This window comes from Manacus candei, unplaced genomic scaffold (assembly GCF_025592945.1).
Source record: "Manacus candei isolate 608988 ecotype Guabito, Panama unplaced genomic scaffold, ASM2559294v1 h1tg000043l, whole genome shotgun sequence".
NCBI classification, from domain to species: domain Eukaryota; kingdom Metazoa; phylum Chordata; class Aves; order Passeriformes; family Pipridae; genus Manacus; species Manacus candei.
The window spans coordinates 5530872-5558753 of record NW_026138091.1 but is presented as its reverse complement, the minus strand read 5'-3'; the positions used below and the strand labels follow the sequence as shown (position 1 = coordinate 5558753).

The 27882-nt window shown below is 38.3% G+C and overlaps 1 protein-coding gene across 1 annotated transcript; it reads right to left on the bottom strand.

Annotated features, from left to right (window-relative positions):
* Positions 1-1058: 1058 nt before the first annotated feature.
* Positions 1059-27417, bottom strand: MDM1 (Mdm1 nuclear protein). Its single transcript, XM_051795792.1, is given in 16 exon segments — positions 1059-2369; positions 4564-4632; positions 5681-5939; positions 6785-6885; positions 7002-7144; positions 9026-9304; positions 10509-10684; positions 11051-11089; positions 15358-15457; positions 17581-17714; positions 19759-19914; positions 21726-21860; positions 22275-22624; positions 24847-24943; positions 25827-25891; positions 25894-27417. Coding segments are annotated over 16 exon segments (2298 nt in total). The 5' UTR covers positions 25982-27417; the 3' UTR covers positions 1059-2262.
* Positions 27418-27882: the final 465 nt, after the last annotated feature.

Below are 27882 nucleotides of genomic sequence, written 5' to 3'. Positions count from 1 at the left end.
TTGGGTGTGTAACCCCATGCAACAAAACTGTCTCCCTCCTTTACCATGTGTACTTTCTCCTTGGCAGAAATCAAATAAGTAGCATACTGTACACATCTAACAAACTCAGAGCTACCTAGATGTATCAGACTCTTCATGCAATACTGTAAGCAAAACTGGAACATATGGTGTTATAATATCTATAACTTAAAGACCTCAAAATCAGACCTGTACAAACACCCTGACAGAGCTGTCAGATAGCCAGGAAACCCAGGCAAACATAGAAAAACAAAAATAAAACACTAAAAAAGAGGGCACAGTTCATAAAATTCAGGGTACAGGTATCACAGAGAAGTAGTGGATGATGAAAGCTCTTGGCCTGGAAAACAATGAGAACATGTTGAGTATGAATAATGTAGATAGAAGACACCAAAATTAAACCACCCACAACATCACAGCAACATTCCCTCTTAAACAAAAGTACTTCCACTTTCAGCCATTAAGTTTTCCCCTATAAAACTGTATTTATAGAGAAAAACTGGCAATTTTTTTATAAAGGTTGAAGCGTAGAGTTTCCCTTTCAGTAGAAACTTAATGTGTAAGTTATAATTGGTCAGAAAGTGCACGCCACAGAATAATCCCAGAAGTTCTTGAGATAAAATAAAATACCTTGATTTGTTTCCAACGACTCCACCGGTAGGAAGCTACTGCAATGTACCATTTCTGGAAGAAGTGGACGCTGTTTTCTAACATGATCAATGCTAGATAGCACTCATTCATTCACTCTTTAAATTAACACTTTAAATAATTTGTTGGGGACTGACCCTTTGGGCACTGCAGCCTATCCAGCCTGTGTAGCACCGATCTGCTCCAGGTCACCATTTAAAGGGTCTGCAGTCAGTCATGATTTCAGGTATCAACATATCTAGCTTTAATAAATTACTCTTTCCGAAGATTTCTGAGGTAACATCTTGGCTTTCGTAAGTCCACAGATATTCCAGCTGAACAGGTGAAACAGAGAACTAAACAGAGAAGTGCCAATGTAATAAGCCCTGACAAATTATCCAGCATAACTTCCATAAAAACAAATCAAACCATCTTTTTTATTTTCAGCAATATGCATACATAATTGCATACAAAATCAAAATGTAATCAAATGTGTACAAAATTCAAATTGTTCTTGTATAAAATTTCCAAATGAAGTAATACTAAAACTTGAAGCCACACAAGAACCAAACTGCTTGTTAACCACCCATTTCTTCTACTTCATATTAACTTGTCTGCATCACTTGGAAAAATAAAATGAGCTGTCAGCATAAATCACAAACACTTTTCACTGTGACAGTCATAACAGTATCAATCTCTCTGCAACAGGCAACTAGGATGAGAGGTAATTAAAATGTCAAAGTCAAGAAAAAACCATTCTTTTGAAATTACTTTAAGAAATCAACTCCTCCTAAATATCTGAGTCTGAAGAGGGGCTGGGGAACATCACTGGTTAAGGTGGCTGAGTTTGCTTTTTCTAGAGAAGCTGAAATTAACAGTAAACATCTTGTGGTCTCAGTCCACAAGACAAGCATTTAAATCAGTATATCTGACAAACTGCAGTACTGTACACACTGAACTCTAATAGTCTTCCTGGTCAAAAATCTGTGGACAACAAACAAATTCTAATGCTTCATGTCCTTTTCTCAAACTCCTGTACATTCCATGTTTGCATCATTAGGAAATAGGAATCCTTTTGTAACAGGTTAAAGACAGTTAAGTAGCAAAAGTAACTTTTTGTCACAGTACTGTGTTGTGCTGACAATTCATACAGTGACATAAGCAAATATACCATTGTTGCCTTTAAGATAACTAGTTAAAATAATGCAGCTGAGGTATTTGATAAATGATGGTGTTGCCCCTGAATACTGTTCCAGGTCATACTTGCCTGACTGCAGCAGAATACCTTGAAAAGTAACACACAGTTTCCATAAAAAAATAATTATCTCAGTTTCAAGAGGTGCCTCAGTAAAAAAAAAAAAAGCCTCATATGGCTGTAGAGACATAGTGAATTAAGACTGAACTCTCAGATATAAAGGATGTTCATTTTCAACATCAGTTTAAATACTTAATTTTCAATTGGGATGGTAAGCCCTAAAACTTGGGCCATATCAGTGGTTAAGTGAAAGAACGCAGCATTAACGTGATCTACAATCACATTTTTTTTAAATGTACACTACAAACTATAAAAGATAAATCATTTTACAGAACAGTTTCTACACGACAGGTGGGAAGAGACTATGTCTTGCCCCAGAAATCCTTCCTCTTCTGAGCTCGTTCCAGTATCTGAGATGCAAGAGAGCTAGATGCTGCCGAGCGAGCAGAGATCTGAGACAACCTGTCATCTGTGGGGAAAGCAATAAGGGAAAAATAGGAAGATTAAATATACATATCAAAACACAGCTGACATTCTTGGCAGACTTTGAGAGTGTAAATATTTTTATGCCCTCTTTCACAATGAATGTTAAAATAGTACCACAATACACTTCAATGCAATTAGTTGGCATCTGATGTGCTGGAGAAGAACCTCACTAGAAAGCTTCTAGGATGTTAGATAAGTTTAAGAGAGTTACAAGCCCAACTCTTGACAAACTTCAGAATGAGATCCCTAGTGTCACCCAATCCTCCAAGTAATTTTTACATTTACTCTCCTGTGTCAGAAGAGCTCAGGAATTGTTCCTCTGCCACTGAAATCTGTATAGACTAGACTCAGACAATAATATATTCTTAGACAACCTTAGAATAACATGACTAAAATATCAGAACCCCTGTTGCCAAGAGTCCTTCTGTGCCAAATGCAACTTGTGTCACAAGCTGTTGAAAGAAACGTGTATTCTGAAAAAAATTTATCACAAAGACAACAAGAAGTAGGCTTTAGAAATATACTTTGGAAGAGTCTTCCATTTGAATACAAGGTCTACTTCACACACAGTAGAACTCTTAAAATTAATCAATTGCTTGTCTGATAAAGCACACTATAATTCTTTAACAGCATTATTAAAATGTTGCAACAGCTCTGTCAAGATGCTATCTATGAAAAATATCCTTAATTATACTCATTTTCCTCAAATGGATTAAAAAGAACTGTATCACTACCTTCCAGCCCCCTCACCAACAAAATAACCCAAGAAAAAATTCCTCAATAAATCCAAACAGCACCTCTACTTTGTCAGTGTTTGAATTAACTTTTTAGCTGCATTTCTAAATTCTTAAAATACAGTGATCCAAACAGCCCATAATAGGCTCAGACACTATGCATAACAACTATATTCTCATGTATGAGAAAACTGCTAACTGCACTTCTGCAAACACACATGTCACTGGAATAACTCCCAGGTTTGTATGTACATGAACAGATATGAACGTACAAAATATCTGTGAGCTGGCACATTTAATCTGTTTCTGAAAGCTCATACATCATTGCTCAGCTCATAGGGGAAAAAAAATAACACAGCAGTTACAACATTTAATCTGTGTGTGGCAAAGCTTGTGGGAAGCTGCAGAGTACTACAGGATTTTGCATGTTTTATGTATTTACACAGATTCTTGTCTGAGCCATCTGCACAACCCACATATTTTTCAGGCAACTGCAATGAGTAAGATAGAGAATCAGCCTGAAACTTGGTAAAAACCAAGGAGCAAAGGAAGCACAAGGGGTACAGAAAAAAGCTTTTGGTCGTTCTGGGGTATAGCTATAAATAAACTGTAATCAGATATAAGCTTGGTCTGTCCATAATCTCATCTGAACCAAACAAGCACGACTGGCAATAGCACAGCACCAAGCTCAACCTCAGACATCACACTAAGAAAAAGTATATGGCAGCTCAAGCTAATGAGGCTACAGTGCCCTTGGTTGACTCATGCTACTGAAAGAGTTTATTTGTGTCTGCCCACAAAAGGGCCAAGCAGATGCACTGGTGGGCTGTGCATTGGCTGCTCTCCCAGACTAACTTTACACAAAATAGAAAAAAGGCCAAAACAGCAATCAGAATAGCAGGATGCCTTAAGTATCCCTAATACACTGAGCAGAGAACAGGTGTGAAAATTAAAGTCAGGGGGATCATTTTATGCTGCACATCTGGTGCTAAAGTCTCACAAGCAAAACCTTTATCTGAAGGTTTGTGGTATGTTTTAAGTTGCATCCAAAGTTACTGAAGCTGCAATCTGGACTGTGATCATTTTGCAGTTTGCTTCTGTTGCTATCAACACAGAGGCTTAAAATGTGTGGGGAGGAAACAATTTTAGGTATGGAACTAAGCAACCTACAGTAAGCCACATATTGAGCCACAATGGTCTATTTAATGCTCAGTCACATTTAATGGTTTATTCATGCTACACTATATCATCATGTTCAAACTTCAGATTACTAGGATGAACATTTTTAAATTATTTTGATGAAAAAATGCAGTAGTTATTCAAGCAAACACATAAACCAGTATTACTTACTGCTTCAAAAAATCTCTCACACTCATGCAAAAGTTAAAATTAATCTAGATTATATACACATGATATACAATAATACTTTGGGACAAGAAATACCTTCATCATTACAGTTTCTTTCCCGAAGGGGCAATTGGAAAGTTCTCATTTTTGGATTGCCAAGATTCCCTAAGACAAAAAGTCAAAGGCACAATTTTGAATAATTTCAAAACAGATACAGGATAGTAATTAATTTTAGAATATTTAAAAATGTTGCAATGTTATTTCTGAAACAAGAGTCTTATTAATAGCAAAAATACCCAAAAATCCACCAGACTCTAAGCTAAAATAAATTTACTCCATTGTATTCTTCTCAAGACACCTCTTTAGTACATGCTACAAGTTACTTAAGGAACTGCACTCAATGTGCAGAGCTAGAATCCAGCACTGATTCGAACCTCTTTCTGAGGAAATTCTCTGGATTTCATGTTCCCACTTAACTGGACAACTACTTGTTCCATTCTAGAATGGAAATACTACTTTTGAGCTAATCTCTATAATCAAGAGAGCAAGAATTGTGGGACCGTAAGCAGCTATACAAAGTCTTTCTGGAATGAAGACTAAGGGGGGGAGAATTCTTTTCTTAATCTAGTTTACATCCTCAGTACTCTTAAACATCATTAACAATCTTTGAAATGCTCCAGCACAAATTCCTCCTCAGCCAAGAAAAGGCTTTTCTCAATATCCAATAAATCTTCTATAGGTGACTTTTTTATTTCCATATCCTGCAGAAATATTTAAGGAGCTTATCTCTCAGAAATCGAAAACTCTTGCAAAGTAATACTGCACCATAAAGGTCTCAGTTACACATTGATGTTGGCAATTGCAGCTGGAGAAGTGTTACAGCATCCAGTTGTAGCTTAGATACTAAAAATTAGAGGTGCTTATGCTAAACCAAATTATTCTCATGGTAAGTACTTATTGAAACTCATAAGGCAAAATTAGACAGACTACTAGAATGTAATGATATTAGTGGAATCTGAAACTAAGGTGGAGTGTTGTGCACATTTCCTCAGCAAGACTAACCATACAGTAGAAAAGCTTTCGTTTACAAACAACACATTCTTTGTAGAAAGTGTAATGCAGCAAGTTCAGCATTCTCTTGGTCTGAATACTGCAGTGTGGTCATTTCCATCCTGCAGCACTCTAACACAGATGGTTAATACACAAAACCCACCATTATGCTGGAATTCTGGATCCTTGAGAGTCCCTTGAATGCGATGAGAGGGACTCCACCAAGGCACAGAGGAGCTTTTTGCTGACTTGAGCACGGAAGTTGCAGAAGAATGTTCTTGATGGGCTGAAGCAAGAGGAACTTGCTCATCAGCAACCCTGTTAGGAGGCCACGGATCCTGCCTAAGTGGCAGAGGATCCACAGTTCTCAGCCCAGCAGGTGGAGAGTTAAACAGTGAAACAGCTTTCATTTTCACGTCAGGCTACAGAAAGAAGAAAAAAAAGGATCAAAAAAAACACAAAATCCCAGCATCTCATACACAGCCTTACAGTACAGATCTTCACATATGCAGCAAATGTTGGCTTTACAGTTACACTTCCTATAAGAGTAATAAAACAATAAGTATTCCAAACTTGTGAGACAGCCTAAAGAGAATCTGTTGCTAATAATAAGTGTTTAACATGGTCTGAAAGTAATCTAATCAGGTCAAACCAAGAGCTTTTTTTCCTCACAACAAAAAACTGTGTTTTTAGATTTTGAAACAACATAACCAACTTCTCATGTGATTGTATCTGTTTCTATTACAGAACTTACTACAGAGGATGTATGCAGTTGAAAGGCAGCTGTCTCTGTAGAACCCAGACCAAGCACAACTTGACAAAAAGTATCCCAATTTTGAAAATGACAACTAAATGTTTCTATTTTTCTTTTAGTAACTATGCAAGCTGCTAAGTAAAAGCAGCATGAAAGTAAAGGAAAGGAAGAGTGAAACTACTCTGGCACATTAACCTATCTTGCATATAAGCACCCAACCTCTCTCTCTTGACAAGAATTTCTTTCAAGTCAAGCAATCTGGAGCCGTGCCCTATGTCAGTGGCTACAATAATATTAATGGGGAAATCAACAGCTCCAGTAGTCTCAACCCCTTTGCTTGATACCCCCAAAAAATTATTTATTCAGACATGGGCCTTTTTCAGTCACAGATACTGAGAATTTTAGGATAGCAAATGACAACTCAAGAGAAAGATGTATTAAACAAATTATTCACTATTACTTAAACAGCACATTCCTAAAATTCATAATGGTTAAGTGTCTTTTCTGGCTCACCCGGAAGGACCTTCTTTTCGAAGGGTCTGTTCCTAAGTCTCGTTTTCTCTGTGGTGAAGATGAAGACTTGAATTTAGGAGGAGACACTAAAACTGTACCTCCTATTGGAGAAGATGAAAAATACTTTATTACATTAAATAACCTAATAAACTGATTCATATATGTTTTTTATTCTTCAGTTCTTGAAATACTGCTTTGCATTTAAAAGTCTTTTTACCAACAGTTGGGGTAGTGCGATCATGATGAGTCCTCTGAGTTCCACCAAGAGCTCTCAGCTTTGGAGTAGGAAGCCTGCCACCAATCCTTGAGGATATAGAAGAATTTGACACAGTTGCAGAAGTATTCAATTCTAAATTTTCACTGAAAAAAAAAAAAAGAGAAATTATTAAAGGACTAGCTAAGGACTCAGGAGTCTTGCAATCAAGCTTTTTGTTTCTAATCAACTCCTACAAGGAAGCCTAAGGCAAGACAGTTAAGGCCATAAAACCCCAACAGCCTACAGCTAAAACATCTGCTTGAAAAGGGGAGTCCTGGATTCCAGCCCTTGAGCCTCAGTTTGTGTATTTTAATTTTTTTGTGTATTTTAATTTTTTTGTGTAAATGGATAAAATACATAAATGGTCTCAAGCTGCAAATGCAGGCTCCCTCTGTCCCAGTAAACCCTGAATGTATTGCTACACAATACAGAGTCTCAGCAGGAGGGCTGGAAAAGTTATTCACCCAGAAAAACCCTGAATCTGGTTGCCACCTTTGAGATGGAAGTGTGGGTTTGACACTCTTCAGTCAATGCGGTTGAACTGAAATCAAATATCCCCCATGTATGTAATCGCTATAGCCCCCAGGTTATTAAATAAATCAGCACTACCACTTCAGTCTTCTTCCTCCAGGTGCAATTCAAAAGGAGGTGGGCAGCACACCCACACTGGGCAAGGAACCTGATCCTCTCAGTGCATGCTAGGTGCATCTAGGCAAAGAAATCCTCATTTCTAGCTCTCAAGAAGGCTTAGATAACATGCAAGTGTTAAGCTGCTCTGCATGGCCAAGTCTAGCACACATCACAGCACACATAGAACCATATTTCAGGATGAGAGAAAACCTTCAATGTCAATCAGAGGCATAAGTGAGGCAGAGAAACTTAGAGGGGTTTTCCAGATGATAGTTTTGAAAGTCTGCACTTAATTTCTACTTGGGTCTAGCATCTCAATTTTTCTTTGTCTGGGTTTTGCATACCGGGTTTTACTCCCAAAGGAGATTATCACAGCTCCTTACCTTTGATTAGTGCTGCAACACCAAAAATAAAACCAAATGAGGAATATAAAATGCTTAGATTGCATGGTAACGAGAGTCAAAGTTATTGAGATTTAAATATCTATTAAACTAAAATATGGTATAAAAAAAAAAAAGGTATGCAAAACCTGCACAGCAAAAAGCCAGAGACTTCTGTAACTAAATACAATTTGGATCTTTGAACTGTCAAATACAGTACTACACACATGCTGAATTGATCTCTCATCATTTATAAATACCCCTCCAACACCCCTCCACCTTTTTCCAACCTGTGCTCAGTAACATAATGATCAGTGATTAATGGATGCTAATTATTTTTTTCTCCCAAGTCCTTCATCTTTGTTCATGATTTTTTTTTTTAAATAGATGCTTAAGCACAAGATTGGATGATACGCTCAGGCACATGGTGTGACTCTTGGGGATGGTCCTGTGCAGGGCCAGGTGTTGGACTTGATGATCCTTGTGGGTCCCTTCCAACTCTGCTTATTCTGTGAAGATTAGCATGTATCCTATCCTTTCACTCCTATCAATCCTACGTTGTCAACTTGAAGCAAATTGTGAGTTTTAACTTTCACTAAACTTGAACTTGGTTGCTGTGTAATGAATACTCACTTCCAAGAGGCTCGTACTGCAAATTTTATAGTCTTGGAGAAAAACATTAGAATTGCTCATGCATCTACAAACACCTGTCCTGTAAGTTAGAAATCCAGTATTCCTAATGATGGATCCATTTCCATCAACCAGCTCAACGTCTTAAACTTTCTCATTACTTATGATACTGTTAAAAACAAAAGTAGTGTCACACCAACTCACATCAACTTCTGCTCTTAATTAAATCCAGTTTTAAAACATAAATTAGTTAACCTACAAATTTCTGAGTTGTTAAAGGAAAAATATATATATATATATATACACACACATACATATATACATCACTAAAATGTTCCATTTTACCCTTCAATTTTCATATCTTCTTTGGCATCCTTATTGTTTTCTTCTAACTGCTGAGCCACAACTGCACCCTGTTCATCTTGTTTTTCTTCCTCTTCTGTCGATTGACATTTTTCTCTTTCTTCAGTATCTTCTTGTTCATCCCAAACTAAACGTCTTTTGACTGGAACAGTTAAAGCATCTGACATGTCTTTCTTTCCAGTGCTGTTCTGGTGTGGTTGTTCTCTGGAGTCAGGCTGCTGTAGCCCTTGAGGGTTTGGTACAGCCTCTTTTTCAGAAACCCTAGGTAACAAAGAACACAGCATCTCATATCACTGATTTGCACAATATATGTGTTCTATGTAGAACACATTCATCCAGTTCAGTCCTTCGAAAAAAGTACAGCTCAGATATTAAAAGGTAGTACAGTTGACATAATGAATGGTTAAATTGCCACTGAAGTTTCAACTGATGTTTAAGAACAACTCGTTTTCAAACTAGAGTCTATGAAGACTCTTTCTGGATTACCAGTTCCAAAAATGCAATGTAAATTAGTGCTCTATTTTCAATTTAAACAACAAGTTAGATTATCATAAGTGCTTAAAAAATAATTATTTCCGCACAGAGGGACACTCTGATGGCATAATTTTAAAAGCCAAGAAGTTTAGAAGACTCCCCTTGAGGCCCAACTTTTCAAAGAATTAAACTCTCAACTGCTGACAGAAATCAGTGCAAATTAGCCCAGTGCAGAGAAATGAGATCAGCAAAAGGATCTGTATTTCACAGGAAAAGAAAACAAACCAGTAGACCAAAACATTTACACCACATTTAACAAATTACATTGTAATAAATATTATTTTACATGTCATCCCACAACCCTTATTAGAGCTACAGTCATGCAAATGGGTAGATCTCTGACACACAAGTAGTGTGTGTACAGCAGTCTACAGTGGACTACAGAGGCATCCAAGGCTTTGTTCTTAAATATCAAATCTCAGAGAAGACACAAATTACTTTTTTTTTCCCCTCCCTGTTTCAGCTATAGCTGTCTGTACATTTTACTAACATACTAATTCTGAATTTTCCTAGCAAGGGATTTAATATCTGTCAATTCTGATAGCCTTCAAAGAAAGGAGAAAATGGATGTACACCATTCCAGTTCCTAGGTTTTCAGCTCCAAACTAAACAGTGTCTAAGACTCAACCACAAAATTAACCAATCCTGATGATTCCATTTGAGCACACAGCAACTGATAAATGCCCTCATCTCTTCCAGAGACTTTGCATATCACAGAATTGCAGAACAGCCCAGGTGGGAAGGGTCCCCAAAAGACCAACTAGTCCAACCCTCCATGGGGAAAGAGAGCCTAGATGATTACTGGACACGCTGTCCAATTGCATCTTGAATGCAGTCAAACATCCAAGATCGCACATATCTGATGAGCCTATATCCAGCATTTTGCTCTGTTTCAAAGCTGCAGAATAACAGGCAGGAATGATGACCTTACCCAGCAAGATCTAGTGCTCTGATGTTGTTGCTGATCCCTTCTTCTGAACTGGAAGTTGAGGACACATCCCAAAGACTGTTATTATCAGACAGGATCTGATTGAAATGGTATCGGGAGAAGTGTGTTCCCTCTACTCGTTGCCTGTAAGTCTTTGCTCTTTCTCGAAGTTCTCTCACCTATACATCAAAGTTTCATAAGTTGCATGTCTGTTTAAAGTTCACTATTAGCCTACTACAAAGTATTTGCATTAGCTATTGGCAGCTAGAAGAGAAAGGCAAGTTACTCATAATACAGGGCCAGCCACAGCACAAACACTGCATGCTGCAAAAAAGGTAACAAAAGGAAAGCAAAAATAACAAAAGCATATATTCAGTAAGCATGTTTGAGCCATGAAGCCAAAGCAAAATTGTTAATTATTCATTCCATAAGCACAAAAATTTATGCAGTAACTATGAATAAGTTTAATGCTGGATTCTAGTCTTTCCATCAGCGCTCAGACACGGTGCTCTAAACACTGAAAGAGGAATTTCTATGCAACCAACCTCCATATACCACATGGAATTTAGAGTGTTTTGAGATGCCTAAGGAGAAGAATACAGAATTATTTTTAAGTTTCTTATTTTTCTCTCCACATTGTATTGTTACTATCACCCTTGTAACTTTACTTCAGTCTAAGAAATTAAATACGAAAACCCTGCCAACATAGCTCTATGCTGCCTCCCTGAGATTCAATAAAAAGCTCTAAAGCAAATACATCAGCACTGGCATTTCACCAGTTTTCTGCCAAGCTTGAGGAAATCAATTTAGATTCCTAAGCATCAGTAAAATACTAAAAAATACATTCACCACTAATTTATAATTATTTCAAGTTAACAGATCTATGTGCATGTACAATACTGAGTTTGTATGCTGCAAACACTGCAACTGTCTCTAGCTACATTCATCTTAGTGAGAAGCTGATAACTGTTGGAGCTACTGTATGTAAGACATAATATCAAAATTATTCATTCTAGGCTATCAGTAACTGTAAGAATGAGATACAAAACTGTTCAATTTTAGTTTAAATAAAAAAGTGATAACCCCTCTCTTCAGACATCATACACTATAATTTTTATGGTTAAGACTATTTAAACACACATGCTATCTTGTGTCCTTCACCCAAACACAATTAAAGTGCAAGAAGAAAAAGGAAAAACAAAATGTTTATATTTAACTTATTAAAAATAACTTTGTGATATCGTGTGAATTCTGGCTTACTAAAAATGGTACACAGGAAATAAGCATTTTGTAAAATAGCAGGAAAGTAATACTGACACTTTCACTGGCCCATTTTCCTAGCTTTTCTTTTTTATTCTTCTTTCATGATAGATTTCACATCATTCCTCCTTAGTGGGTTAAATTCTGCTAATCCCACTGAAAGTAACTGGATGCAGCAGATGGATATCCAGCTAACATCCACAATTTGACCCACTAAACTTGCAAAGAATAGCTCATTAAAAATATATGCCTGTCATTTTCAGAGGGGAATTTAAAGTTTGATGTGCAAGTGATTTATTGGATTACTCATCTTAAGTAGAAGAATGAAAAATTAATTATGATAGCCACAACAGAAGGAATATAAATCCAGAGCAACAGGGTACTGCAGGGGGAGGAAGAATACTATGTCTCTAGTGAATTGTGAAGAAGTACAAAGGACAACCATCTCCTTCAGTGACTCAGGAGGCAGCATTAACTCAGCAGGACACAGGCCCCAGAGAGCCCTACTGTAATCATTAATTGCCCACATTAATTTTTCAAAAGCATAATTCAAAGTGACTTTTTTTTTCATATGACTGCTGAAAAGAAATGCTTAATAATAAATTGCAGAGAAGCAGTCTAGCAGTAATCACTATGGCTAAGGTCACACCAGGATTCTACTACAGCATTTGCCTGTTTGGACTCAGAACTTCAGAAACTCTGCTTTGGACCCAAAGTTACTCATGTGCGGTCCCAACTAAGGCAGAAACAAGACTGGATCAGTCGGAGCCTATCATCTAAGCACTTATGCTAAGCTAGAGATATTCTGTAGGCACCCTTGGTAAGGGTGAGTGTCAACAACTCACCAGAGGTAGAGTTTAGATACAGTTTTGAAGAACATTTCTCTTCATTAGTATGGGAAAAGGTGTGGAATCATGCAGAAACCAAAAGAACTGTTGGACAACCTGTACTGTAAACGGCCAAAGTACCTTTGTTGCTTTACAACAAAATCAATGGACTTGGCACTGTTTTTCAAGTTATGCAGACTTTCATTAATCTGCTGTTAATATATTTCTAATATGGTTGGATTCTTTCTTACGTCTCGACCATGAATGAATATTTTATTCAGTCCTCTTATCTTACAGAATCATAGAATATCCTGAGTTGGAAGGGACCCACAGGGATCATCGAAGTCCAACTCCTGGCCCTGCACAGGACACCCCCAAGAGCCACACCACATGCCTGAGAGCATTGTCCAAATGCTTCTTGATCTCTGTCAGGCTTGGTACTCTGACCACTTCTCTGGGGAGCCTGTTCCAGTGCCCAACCACCCTCTGGGTAAAGAACCTTTTCCTAACATCTAACCTAAACCTCTCCTGACACAGCTTCATACCATTCCCTCAGGTCCTGTCACTGGCCACCAGAAAGATCAGTGCCCCCCACTCTGCTTCCCCCCGTGAGGAAGTGGTAGATTGTAACGTCTTCCCTCAGTCTCTTCCTCAGCAGTGACTTCAGCTGCTCCTCATACGGCTTTTCCTCCTTGGGACACTCTCTAATAGCTTAATATCTTTCTTATGCTGTGGCAACCAAAACTGCACTCAGCACTCCAGGTGAGGCTGCCCCAGTGCAGAGCAGAGCAGGACAATCTCCTCCCTCGACCAGCTGGCAATGCTGTGCCTGATGCCCCCAGGACACGGTTGGCCCTCCTGGCTGCCAGGGCACTGCTGACTCAGATTCAACTTGCCACCGACCAGGACCCCCAGGACCCTTTTTGCGGCACTGCTTTCCAGCATCTCGTTTCCCAGTCTGTACGAACATCTGGGGTTGCCCCATCCCAGGTGCAGAACCTGGCATTTGTCTTTGTTCAGCTTTATATAGCTAATGATTGCCCAGTCCTGTCATTCGTCGAGGTCTCTCTGCAGGGCCTCCCTGCCTTTGAGGGAGTCAACAGCTCCTCCCAATTTAGTATCATCACCAAACTTACTCAGTATCCCTTCTAGTCCTGCATCCAAGTCATTTATGAAGATGTTGAAGAGTACAGGCCCTGTGGAACCACTAGGGAGAGCTCACCAGTCTGATGTTACCCATTCACTATTACTCTCTGTGCTTGACCCATGAGCCAATTGCTCGCTCACCACATGATGTGTTTATCCAGCTGTGTGCTGGACATTTTGTCCAGAAGGATCCTGTGAGAGACAGTATTGAAAGCTTTACTGAAATCCAAAAAGATTAGTTCAACTGGCTTCCCTTGATCAATCAGATGGGTTACCTTGTCATAAAAGGAAATTAAGTTTGACAAGCAGGACTTTCCCTTCATGAAGCCATGCTGGCTGTGACTAATGACTTCAGGTGTTTCTCAGTACCTCCCAGGATAATCTTCTATATAATTTTACCAGTAACTGAAGTGAGACTGAAAGGCCTATGGTTTCCAGGGTCATCTGACTTGACCTTCTTGAAAACTGGGACATTAGCCAGCTCCAAGTCAATTGCAGTCAACTCTCCAGATTCTCAAGACCATTTGAAAAAGTCATTAAGAGAGGCTTTGCAATGACAATCACCCTTGAGCTGAGTATTCTCGGAGGAACCTCATCAGGTCCCCTAAACTTCCAGGGATCCAGTTCAAGCAGCAGATCCCACACAAGTTCAGGGTCAACTGGCAGTTTATCATTCTCACAGACATGGTCCTTTAGCTCAGGGCACTGGGACCCTTTAGCCCATCACCAGTGTTGAAAGCAGAGGAAAAGAAAGCATTAAAGATCTCTGCCTTGTCTATGCCTTTTTGTGAGGTGACCATCCTCATTCTGTAACAGGTCAGTGTTGTTGCTGCACTGCCTTTTGCTATTAACATATTTAAAAAACCTCTTTTTATTATCCAACACAGTTCTGTTCATCTTCAACTTCAACTGAGCTTCAGCCACACAGATTTTCTCCCTACAGCGGTGAGCAGCATCTCTGGAGTCCTCCCGTGTCACATAACCTTGCTTCCACTGGGCATACAATTTCTATTTTTGCCTTAGCTCCAAAAGAAGATCCCAGCTCGGCCAAGACAGGCTTCTGCCTCATCTGCTTGACTTCCAACATTTTGGAATTGCCATGCTGGATCCCATTTTATCATTCTTAGAACACAAATATTGATGGATCCTACAGAGAGGAGGAAAAAAAAAAGCCTGGCCAAGAATCAGGTCTATCAGGATTTTTATTCTCATGTTAACAGAAGTTTTAAGATTTAAGCTTGTTTTTCTTACAACCAATCCTGAAGACCAGAAAATTACAAGCATTAACCTTCTTCTTTGCTTTCCCTCTACCCACAAAAAGCTTTATTAAGAATTACAACCCTCAATGATACATATGGAAATAATAAGATAATACCAAATTTAAAGAACTCTATATAGAAAATATATTTTTTAAGTCTCACCATCTCTTTTTTTTCTTGTTATGTATTATACTGACTTGTCAGAACCTAACTGTCTTTGTATACTCACCTTAGGGAGCTTGAGTCATTAGCATTACAATCTCAAAACTCTATCTTATAAATACCACAATTCGAAGTTTTTGCATCTAAAAATCAAAATACAAAGCATACTTAGGCTTCAGGTTTTCTAAGAGTACTCACCTGGTTGTGAACTTTACTCCTAATACGAGACCAAGTTCCATCTTTGTAGAAATATTGGGTGGGGGACAAAAATTTTGACCTATATTCAGTGTTCATCTTCCTAAGAAATCAAGAATGAGGAGAGGAAAAAAAAAGACAGAAAGGGTAAAGCTGATATCCAGAATACTCTTTAAGAGCACTTCTAAAGTTACATCAATAAACACACATGTGCTTGCACTTAAATGCCAGTGAGATGTGAAAAACACATGCACAAACAACTCAAACCAACACAACTAGGAAAGCTGTGAAAAAACCCTCATTCAGTTGGTGGCCCTTTAAGTACATATTCATATTGCTTTTTCCTCACAACACTTCTACCTGAAGCTTTTGCTCTGACAGCCAATTCAGGAGAACGTGATACACACATAAGCCTCAATCACTTCAATGCAAAGTGCAGCATCTTGACTCAAATCGCTAATAAAGGTATATTTAAGTAAAAATGCTGGTTTGGCATTAATGTGTCAGAATTTCCTTCTATGAACTCCACTTTAAAGGCAGTCTGCATATGGGTGGGGTGAACTGCTGGGGCTAGAAACATCTGACTTCCAGAACACTGGTCAGTATAATTCAGTTAACTATGTCCTACTGGCTTTGATCTTCAAAAGGCCTCATTACTTGAAAAGATGGGTTCATTTTCTCTTCTGCCACACACATACATACACAGAAAAATTAACATCATCTAACCTATAGCAAGCAACAAGTAGTACTTCAAGTCCTTAAGCACTGAACTGTGGATGTATCAGCTTAAATCTAAAGACATTTTTGGTTTTAATCTTGCTTCAGAACATTACTAACTTTATTTTAATATATTCAGCATTGGGTGAAAAAGCCCTCTTTTTAAATCCTTCTTCAGAAATAGGTCATAAAAGCCTGAAGTCACAGAATAAAAAGCACCTTTTCAAAAGAAAAATACCAAGGTCACAAACCCTTTCTACTCAAAATTTCTTTCAATATGTCTCTTTCTTTAAAACCGATTGAATTTTTTCAGTTTTGGTTGCAAAACTAATGGATTAGCTCAAAAAACACATCACTGCTATGCCTTGATTGCAGTCACTCTGCAATAGCAGGCCATGCAACACAGCTGGCATTCTGTCTGCATGTTGAAAACTTGCACATTTTGACAGCTATTTGCCCAGTGATTTTTTAAGAAAAATCTGTCTTATGCTACCACACTGAAGGTATAAGAGGAAGAAATTTACCCTTAAATGAAAAGAGCCACACCATCTGATCAAGAATTTTACACAGTACTCTGCAAAATTGACTACAATCCATCACATCAGAGTGCTAAGAAAACCAAAGAGTTAAAGATTTTAGCTACACTATATCCGCTTACTTTTTCATAAAGCAATTTTATTTCACAGAATTTTGTAATCAACTCCCAATATCCAACAGCATTAAGACTCAGGTAAGTCTCCTCTCCCATTTTTAATTTAATGCCTTAACCCTGCCAGAAAGAATGAAAGCAATCGCTGGAACATATATTAAGCACAAAGACAAGAGAGATGGTTCATTTTTGCATTTTAAAGCCCACGTCTATTCTTGCCCTTTATTTCTTTTGACATATCTCAGATGTGTATAAAATGGAAATATGAGTTCAATTCCTGCAATGTAGGCATGTGGCAGAAAAAAAAGATACTTTGATAGCGCTCAGTAACATACAATTTCATTTCATTTCCATGCTTGTCAGATTACCCTAAATGGGACAGATCTCTCTACTCCTCTTTACCTCATGTGTCTGCTTTTGTTACTCAGGGACAGAAGGCAGTAGGGACCAGAAAAAGCAGAGATCAAGTACAATTACCACAGTTTAAGGTGTGGAGCAAGCACAGGAGAGCAGTTTGAGAGGTGACTATGACTTCTGAAGGACTTGCTAAAAGTTTAGTAGCAGCACTGCACCAATTTAATTTCATTCACGTTAAATTTATTAGTAATACTATTATTGCATCACAAGGTTCAACTGAACAGGAGTGGCTACAAAGTTTCCACTTCTGTTGACCAGGGAAGAGGCTGGAAATTAACACCAGGTTTAGATGTAGCCACAGGACACTCAATCCCAGAGCTGCAGGGGGGCATTTGCCCCTGCAACTGTAGCATGGTGTGGTTAAAGGTCCACTGTCCATCATTCTAAATATTAGGCTGCTCTACACCTACTCACTAGTCTAGGTTTTCCTATTTTATACATACCCATGACTTGTATGTAAAGAGAGGGGCTTTGGACTGATATGTTGCTTATTTTTTTGTTTAGGATGTTTCTGTTCTGATTTCCCTTGTTTTGCTGCATCTTCTGCTGGTTTTTGAAACGGTTCTTCCCTTTTACTCTAAGGCAAAGATAATTTTAAAAATACCACATTAGCTAACAATCTGAAAACCCTCGTATTTCTTTTTGACATCAAGCTCTTGCAAATAGTTAATTTTATTTTAGTGTTAGCTCTTTTGCATATTTAATACAAACAAAAATATCACGTTCTTTTGTTAATACAAAAATAAACTAACGAAATGCCAAAGCTAAGTCTCTGAGTACAACATTCAGTTAGTTAGATGATCCGTTTTGTACATTTTACAAAATTAACGTGAAATACAGAAATAAAATAATACAGTACCTGCACATTCTAACCTGAGTCCAAAAGGCAAATTTTTTTTATTTCCTGCCATTATGTTTTACAAATTATTAGATTGATTTGTTTGGTTTTTACACAAAAGATTCTTTTTTCCTGAATTATTTTATTCTCTTGGAAATCTCATGCATGAGATTTCTGCTAGATTCTGCTAGCAGAATTCAGATTCTTCTGATTCTGCTAGAGATCCTCACAGATACTGTTCAAATTCAAGGGAAAAAAAATCCACCAAAATCCCCCAAAACTCTTTCAAGATACTAATCAGAGAAGAGATACTGGTATAAACAACCAGGTTTTTAGACACTTTGAACAAAATTCCCTTCTCATGACTTCTCTTACTTCACTGTATTAGCTGTTCTCAAAAAACAACCTGAAATTCCAATATTAAAACCAGACAAATGTTTCCTGAAAGTCTCAGGCTTTTCAAGCTTTCTTTGTATCTGCTAAAAGAGGCAAAAAGGGACATAAAATTCCTCATTCCCAAATGGGATTTAAAGCACTGGGCAGGTCTGAGTTTTATATGACAAAACCTCCAAGCCAACAATCACCTCAGAAGTACCAATGGCTTTAAACTAAGCCACAGGCCCTGCATATGAAGTACACATTTTCCTCAGTAGTCATCCTAGGGAACATGTTGTCTGACAGTGGCCCTTTCTGTTTTCTCAGGAACAGAGATGAGTAGTGAGGAGACTCATTTGTGGTCCTTGTACCTGAAGGATGGCTAGCTAACCTGCAGGAGTTTAGACAACACTATACTTGGCAGCTTGCTACAAAAATAAACATTCGTACATCCCCTTTGCAAAACAGGTTCAGTCATGCACTCTAAATTGCTCTCACCTATTTTTAGAAGGTCCCAGTCTGAAACAATTCCATTTCATTTCATGTATCTTGTAAAAATGACATAGGCATGTTTCCTAAATGTCCACTTAAGTTTGTACAAGTCAACAGCAAGACAAGGAAATGCAAGACAGCCAAATTTTCATAAAAGACATTTTAATATTTAAAATTTACTTTAAAATGTCATTTAAAATTGTTGTTTTAATGTCTTTTAAAAATAGAAATTTAAAAATGTCTTTTACTCTCACAAAAGGTGATAATATTTTGAACTGAGTAACAGAATCTACATAGGCTACATAATGTCCTGTTATAGCCCCATACAATTACTTACCCTTTCAACTTATTAACTCTAACCCTTCCTCCACGTTTCTTCAAATTACAACTATTGGCTGAAAATCAGTTCCAATTGTAACAATTTTCATACATCGACATTATTTTTTATTTACACTATCTCTAATTTATGACATTCAAAAAGTACCAGACCTCCCATTTAGCCCTCCTGCACACCAAGAGACAACACTGGTAGCAATGAGAGTATAAATCAGAGATTTAAACTTCAGAAACTGTCCTAATAACTAAAAACAAAGTTTCAATTGGGAACAAAAGAATTAAATATTTAAAAAAATAAATGAAACCACCTGAAAACTCAGAAATACACACTTAAAATTTCATTGTAAACTGAAAAAAATTAACTACAAAAGAAACTACAAAACCCACTACAGAAACCCCAAAGAGCAGAGCTGTACAGTGTTATTTTCAGTCCTTTATAGCAAAACCACTATTGAGTCCAGTGTCATTAGCAAAGGCTCTACAATGTAACTAAAAAATTTCAAAATAAACCCACCCCATTATAAAATAGATCAAAACTATATAAGTACTACTAAAGCCTTTCATTCAGGGAAAGATTTACTTGTTCACAAACCGGAAATTCTTTCTCTTCTGAAACACCTCTCTCTTGTGGATCCTTAACAGGAGGAGACCCTTTGAAATTTCTCTCATATGCAGTTTCAGAAGTAATTTCAGGAGATTTAACCACAGGTGTGGATTTCCTTGTGTTGTAAATAACCTTGGGGAGAGAAAGAAAATAAAACAAAGAAAAAAGTGAGATTTGTTTACCTTGAGAGTAAATTTTCAAAATCTGTTAACTGATTCACGCCAGTACACTCACGTATGAGCAGAGAGATAGTTGTGGGTACAATACAGCATGTGCAGACTAATGAACTCTTAGGACAAATCCAGGAAAAATTTTAACTGAGGAAAATAAATTTAAAAGTGATCAAGTCAGACACAGTTAAATCTGTGATCAAATGCTGTTCTTATTAAAGTTTACTATCAGAGGTTTTGTTTATTTGGGAAGACAGTTCACCTTCAGAGTTTTATGCAGAATCATGCTTTTTGAAAGGCACGCCATAAAACTTCCCTATGCCTCCTCAGTACATGTCCAGTCTGTAAGTAACAGACAACTGCTCTGAGTTCTAGAGCTGGATGCTTAGAGCTGGGTAAATTAAAAATCCATTATTTTCCAATCAATATAGTACTATAAACCAAGGTAGAGAATTTGCTATGTGGTCATGTATCATCCCTTCATGGAGTGCTGAATTTACACACTATGCCATATGTGACAAGCATACATTTTCCTCAGCTTTGCTATGAGAATTTGGGTCTGACTTGATAACTTTGAGATTTTCACTGAATCTCTTCAAGGGAAAGGTATTGTCATTATTCAGTTTTCAGGTATATTCTCTGTCATATCAACATCAAAAATATCAATTTGTTAATATGTGTCATTTTTATAATGAAATTTTCTCTAAGTTCCATTTATCCACAGATGTATAGTGCCTACAGACTTATTCTCACTGCTTCTTATTCTGTATAAGCTATGAAAAAAACGTTTGCTGTTTTAGATTTCAAAGTGTATCCTCTGAAAAAGGCAGATAAACAAGCATCAATAATGACATTATCAAACTGATTTCACACAGAACCAATCAGAATTCTCTTTGAAATTTTCCATAAGGTGACTTTCTGGGACCTGCCTCTTTCTCAAAGGATTCTTTTACTTCTATACTACCGTCACGCATTTCAAAGAGTTTTCCTTGGATAAGGGACTGCTGGGAAGCATATCTTATAGTAAATCCACCTGCTTGGCACTTCAACGGAAAAAGACAGGACAGTGACTGATCTTAGGTATCAACATTTACTTCCCCTGAAAGCTGTTACTGAACAAATCTGCTGCCTGTGGATAAAAAGAGAGAGCGCACCACCTCTAGTAATCTTACTAACAGAAGACAAAATAAAAGCAAAAGTGCCTATTTTATACTGTAAAAACAGACTCTCAAGTCCCAATCCCAGTAACAATTAACTGAAAACACAAAGTAGTCTCACAATCAGTTACTCTTTGTGGTCTGACTAGAAATAGCATTTTCAACCCTAAAAAACCCCAAAGCTCATGAGATGTAGTAAAATGCCAGAAGAGTGTCTTTAAATTGGAAGACTCCACTTTTAAATATAAGATGTTCTCATAAAAGAAAAAAACACTGCAGAGACGCACTTTAGGGCTTAGAAGTACATGTGCACAGAGATGGAGACTGACAATAAGAAACTGTGACAACACAGGTAAATTAATGCAAACAGAATAAAATACAATCAGGCGTAAGGAGAACAAATAAGTAGACCTGATCACAGTAAAGAATCACATGGAAATAAATTCCATTATAATGCACTTTCATACAGTGAGAGAAAAAAAAAGAAATCACGTAACAACATTAAAGTTTGTTGTTCCCCCACCAAAAAAGGAAAAACCCAAATCTTGGAAGGTAAGCAACTCTGCTGATACATAAAAGGAAGTATTAATTTACTTTTTGGATTCCTTAAAGTTACCTGTTCAGCTGCAAGTATTGGTGACTTTTCATGAGGACTCTTCCAGACAAATTGGCTTTGATATTCAGAATTTCTAGGGAAAGTATTTAAACGTGAAATATTCAAGTCTGCTTTCCTCTGAAGGGCTCTGTGAAGCTGGTAACATAAAGCAAGAAAAAAAATAACAATGATTGTTTCCTTTCCTACAATGTTTTACAAGTCAGACATCTTTCAACACACACTTTCAAACCAGTCGTTGGTGTTTCAGTTTTATGAACAAAATTAATGCAAAGTACATTTTCTCATTACAGTCACCAAGCCCAAATGTTTACATATTATTGGTTAGTTTAATTTAAAATAACAGTGATGACAAAGAAGAGCAAATTCCTCTTGAATTAAGTAGCACCAAAATCTGATCTCAAAAGTACTGCCCTCCCAACAGAAAAGCTACAACACAGAGCACCAAAATACACAAGTAAAGAAAGAGTTAGACAAGAGAGTCTGAGCATGTGCATGAAAACACTGTTAGCAATTTTTATACTGGTCAATTAAAAAAAAATATTCCCTTACCCCATTACCCATTTTTTCTAATTCCTTTTTCGGAGATGAAAATGCTTCATTTTGATTTGGTGGAGCTTCATAGGGTGATTTCTTCATGTTGTTCTCTGCAAGGGCAAGAGCTGTTTCACCGCTAGAATCTACCAAATGTGACCGAACTTTTGGGGGGAGTCTGGGTCCTTCTATTGTTTCAATTTCTTCCTGATTCACATCGTTGTTGTGGTCTGTGTGCAACTCTGCAGCTTCAGGTTCAAGTGGGTCATTCAAATCACAATCTGCTGTCCATTCAAAGGACTTCGAAATCTGTGGATCATAGTAAGGTACCCTTCTCTTGGAAATGAATTTTGGTTCTCTAGTGATTCCTGAAAAAAAACACATTAGGTTTAACAAAAACATTCTACTGAAGACATAATATCATGCTATTACAATAATAAACTGAAAGTTTATCATATAACTGATTATTAGAAAGCACTGTTTTAGTATCTTTGAGCAATGACAGATTACGAACTATGGGCATGGCTGTGAAGTTCTGTGTTCTTTCCTATCTGAAAATGACTTTCCACTAAAAAGACAGGAACATGGTGCTTCAGGACAATATTGGATAAAACCCTATAAAGTAAAACTGTCCACAGGACAATCTTGTGTGAGTTGATTCTGGGAGTTGAACAAAAAGAAAACTAACACAACCAGCAAAAAGAATGTGGCTAACACAGATACAGAACAAACAACCTGCAGCCATAAATTATGCTAGAAGCACTTCTCATTACTTGTGCACAACATACCTTGCTGAACAGGTTCTCAATGACTGTGACAGATCCCCACCCACCTTGCAGTTTAGCACCATCTCAGATACCTGGTGCCTTTTTACAGTATGAACACAAAAACATTTACAAAAATAGAAAAACACTTTGTAAGGAAACCAGGTATCAAGTTATTTTTAAGAATTGCTGGCCTTTACACAGGCAGGTGAAAATAAAGTTACCCCACCATTTTAAGAAGAGTATTGAATGACTGAACATATTCAAAGCAGGAATCCACTTCAAAGTGCTCAACTGTGATGGAAAAGTAAGTGAAAGTCACTTACGCCTTAAAGAAATACTTTCTAGGAGAGAGAGAGACACTCCTATCTCACGAAGAAGCAACCTATGGTGAAAGATATACAGAATGTCTGGATGTCTGACTATACATACAGGGAATAGGAAATAATACCAGTGGCAAAACACTGGAAAAGTAGCAGAAAGGACCTCTGAGCACCTGCAGCTGTAAACTTTCTGCAGTGATGTTCCAAGTGACTCCTAAAACTGCCAACTATGTGTTTCACCAAGAAGAACCATAAGTAAATTATCAATAACAATCTGCAAGTCCTATGAGGTGCCAACAGTGCCATTTAAAGATATGGTGGTTAAATGGTGGGAAAAGAAAATTAACATAAATACATAGAAAAACTAACCAAGCATGCACAAAACCACCACTACAACATCAGAAAGAGGAGAAACTGCTGTATTGCTAACTCATGGGTTTATTGCAAGTCTTGTAAAATTTGCAGTTTAGTTTGACTGGAAAATAGGCATAGATTGCAATTTTAAAAAGATGTTAATGTGTTTGTATGCTTAAGCATTTCAGAATTCATGAAAATTACAGTTCTCAATACAGGTACCCACACACAGACTCGTGTGCTAGGGAAAGCAAGGTTAAAGAAAGATACATTTTGCAGTAATGGAAGAAAGCAGTAATATAAATAATCTTTAACAAGATTAAATTATTTATTAAAATGTCTACCATCTTGACTAAAAAAAACCCTACTCCCAGTATTTGGTTCTTAATTACTAAGCAATAATTTATAGTACTTATCATATTGTAGGAATCCATACATTGTACTCTTAATTACATAGACTGCATAGTGCAGTTGCACTGAACTGCACAATTTATTTTTTTTAATCTGCCTTGTGCCACTAGAATAATTACTATCTTTTACTACTACTTTTCAAAGCATCACAGCTGTCATCACTGTCCAGCTTACTCCTACTCCTCAACTCCCTACAGGCCTCTCAATCCAGATGCTATTTCCTCCGTCTATCTCCACATTTCCCTGCCACGACAATGTCTGCAATCCTTAAATCCCAGACTTAATGATTGTCCTTTTCTTTCAGTTAGCTGTACCTGTTAGTCTTTGGAGCAATTTTATGTTGTATCAAACCTTGCCCCAAGTTAGTCTCATCTGAAATATGGAATTCTACTTACTGTTTCCATAGACCACAGGTAATCCACTATCATTCTCTGCACACCCTGTATGAGTTTACACTGCATCTGTTTGGGCCTTGGCTTATGCCACTAAAAGTCAGAAATTACTTTTTTTCAGGGTATATAAAAATAGCACTAATTAAAAAAAAAGAAAGTTTCAGTGAAGCCAGAAAAAATATGGAGTTCAAAAACATACACTAAATGATGACCCAAGAATATACTTTTAACTGTACAAAATGCATAAACTGCAAATACCACCAGTTACTGTGGCCATGCACTCATCATGGCAAACCTTTCTGGGTTTTGGCTGCAGTCAAGGTGGACAGCTTCCAGAGGCGCTTACCAAACTGGTCCGACCGAAGTCCTGCCCACAAGGATTTCTCTGGGCTACAAAATTCTGGGCTTCTCCATTTGAAGTTTCTCTTATATTCACTCAGTCCCTGCAGCAAACAGAAAGGAGTCTGTCAAGCCACCGGTGCATATCCTGCTCCACTGCTCCTGTTAGTCACAGATCCCCGAGTGGAAGAAACACCAACACGCTGCTGCGGGATGAGCTAAGCTGGCAGGCTGCTCGGCGGCTTCCAAACCCACCCCCATCGGAGAACAAAAACTACTGCATTTCACGCACCAAAATATAAAACATAAAAACAAAACCACAAAACCAAAACAAACGAACAAAGGAACAAAACCTCAACCCTTATTTATATCTTTAAGGGAACAGTTCCAGGAACGAGCACAGCCTGAACCCGCTATCACCTGCACGACCGAACTGTTTATATCTTTATTGGCCAGTGCCCGCGGCGCAGGGGTCTCCCCTTTCCCACAGAATCGGCCGCACTCCCATTCCTGCCGCCCCCTGGGCCCGGTGTCCCCTCCCGCCTCACCCCGAACCGCACGGGCATGGCGAAGCCGCGCCCGCAGCCCCGCCGTTCGCGGCCCCGGCCCCACCGGGCCCGGCTCCCCTCGCGTCTCTTCGCCTCCCCTCGCCGGGCGCCTGCGCAGCAGCGACCGCGCCGCTTCCCTTCCCGGCCCTGCCCTCAAGGCCATGTTGGCCGGCGGCCACCGCCGCTTCCCCTCCCCGCAGTCCTCGGGGCCGTGGTATCCTTATTAAAAGCCTGATCCCCGCCTGTGGCAGGATAATGGCGCTGTACGGCCAGCGCCGTGTGTGTGGGGATGCGCGACGGGGAGGCACCTGGTGCTAACGCAGCGCAAGGCCGGGGGGATGTTGAGCGGCTGGTTACAAGAAAATCACGTGTCCACGCACGCAGCTGTATTTTGGTACAAAAATAGCTTTTGGAGAAAGAATAAAACAAGACTTCTTACCCTTCTGGAGCCTATGCGATGCCGTGCCGGCGGCTCGTCCGCCTTCGCCACCTCACCCGACCCGCCACCCGGTCAGGAGATCCTAATCCACCTTCTTGTTCAGATCTTCCCTTAGGGGTCCCTTTTTTGACTGCCTTCCTCCTTCTAATCTCCATCCTGACTGGCTTTACTGTATCAAAATAAAAAGAAGTGAGAGGGCGGTAAAACAGTGCTCGGATGGACGTACTGACCCAAACCGGTCCAGGCAGTCTGTTTATATCCCGTTGCCCCTGGCTGCTGACCCTCCCCTACGCTCCCTGTTAGCAGAGCCTCTGCTGGTCGCTGATGCCTCTGGAGCTGCGTAAGCTCTTTGAGCAAGGGCTTTGTCACTTCTATCTCTGCAAAGCACCCTGCCAGACAGTGCCAGTCCCACTGACTCAAGCAGAGTTTAGGTCCGGTGGGACTCTCTGTAACTGGTGAGCAACAATTTTTTACTGTCAATGTGAGACAGGAGAAAGCACCAATCTGTAACGAAACGCTTGCGAGCAAAGTAGAATGTTTTTCTGCGATGTGAACGGTAGGGGAGGAACGGAAGAAATTTGTTGTGTTGATAGTGTTTCCAAGTTTCACACATCTTTATTTATGAATTTCAAGATCAAGGCAATATTTTTTTTATAATTTACTTCCTGATTACACTTGAAACTGCTAGGTCCACCAAATAAAGTAGTTTGTTTTGTTATTACAGTGATGGATTTTGTAATGTTCAAGGGGGTCTAGTTCAGTACGTTTGCTAAAGTAATGCACAGACTTGCTACAGAATGTGAAGAGCCAGCTGGCAAACACCTTGTTCAAAATACAGATTCCAGGTTTGCCAGAAATCATCTCTCCTCTTTGATATGTATGGAAATCAGACCAAACATAATTTCAGTATGGTTTTAGGGTGTTTTTCAATTACCAAGCTATAATAATGCTTTTATAGATGGTTTGGGGTTGTCTGAATTTGGAGATTAATTTGATTCTTTAGTGCAGAAACATAATAGTAGGACACATCCCGAAATGCGGATTATTATATGTATTAACAATATCTTTCTCTTTTTTCAAGATGAAACACAATAAGCTATCCTGAAACAATGGAATTCACATTCCTCTCTGTGCAGCGACTGATTTAAATTGTATGTTAAATCTTCTCCTTATAGCTAATAGATAGGAACAGCTTATGCGGGTAAATATGTCAACCACTGAACTATCTGCATCTTTACCTCATGTTCTTTCTCACTGCTGATACACCAGCCACTTCAGGTTCAATGTATATACATTGCTGAATATTCAGTTATTCAAGGTAATATGATGTAAGAATGCTAAGATGCTTAGGCCAGTTACAGTATTTTCATATGAGTGTTGAATAAATAATGAAAGCATAAGAATGGACCCATGTGTAGAAGACGTTACATTGCATTCACAAACTCACAGTCTGGAAAAGAAAGAAAAGATTGTTTCCAGCTTTCTGGAAAATGAACTAGCTACAACTGATGTAAATGTGCCTCCCTGAGTAACTGGTCTGTATCATTTATTGGATCCCATTGTTTTAAAAAAAACCAAGCATTTAAAGCTTATGTTGCTACATAACACATCTAAGTAGTTTTGAGTTCAAGTCACTTCACATTTCTGTAACACTTGAGAGGTTGACCATCTTCCTCCTTTATTTCCTATAAAGCAAATATAAGTATTTTAATTTGCCTTGCTGATACTTACTCCAGATTTAGATCTTCCTGTTGCTATTCTTCAAATGAATCAAGAGATGTGGTTTCTTTTGGTAAACCACATATGAAAATTCTTTTGATTTTTTATATGTATAATTTCAAATGAGTAATTTGTGAGCTATAAATTTTTCTTTTCATGTTGTTTGTTTGCCCATTAGCTTCACTACATCTTGCTGCATTTCCAGACCTTTATCTTTGACCCTTTCTGGCTCTTGACCCCAGCATTCTTGAGTCCTGACTTCAAGTGCTTGAGCAGCTTTCACCTGAACTTCAGCTTGTGGATAGCTAATTAGTGTATCTAACTAGAGAGAGACCTT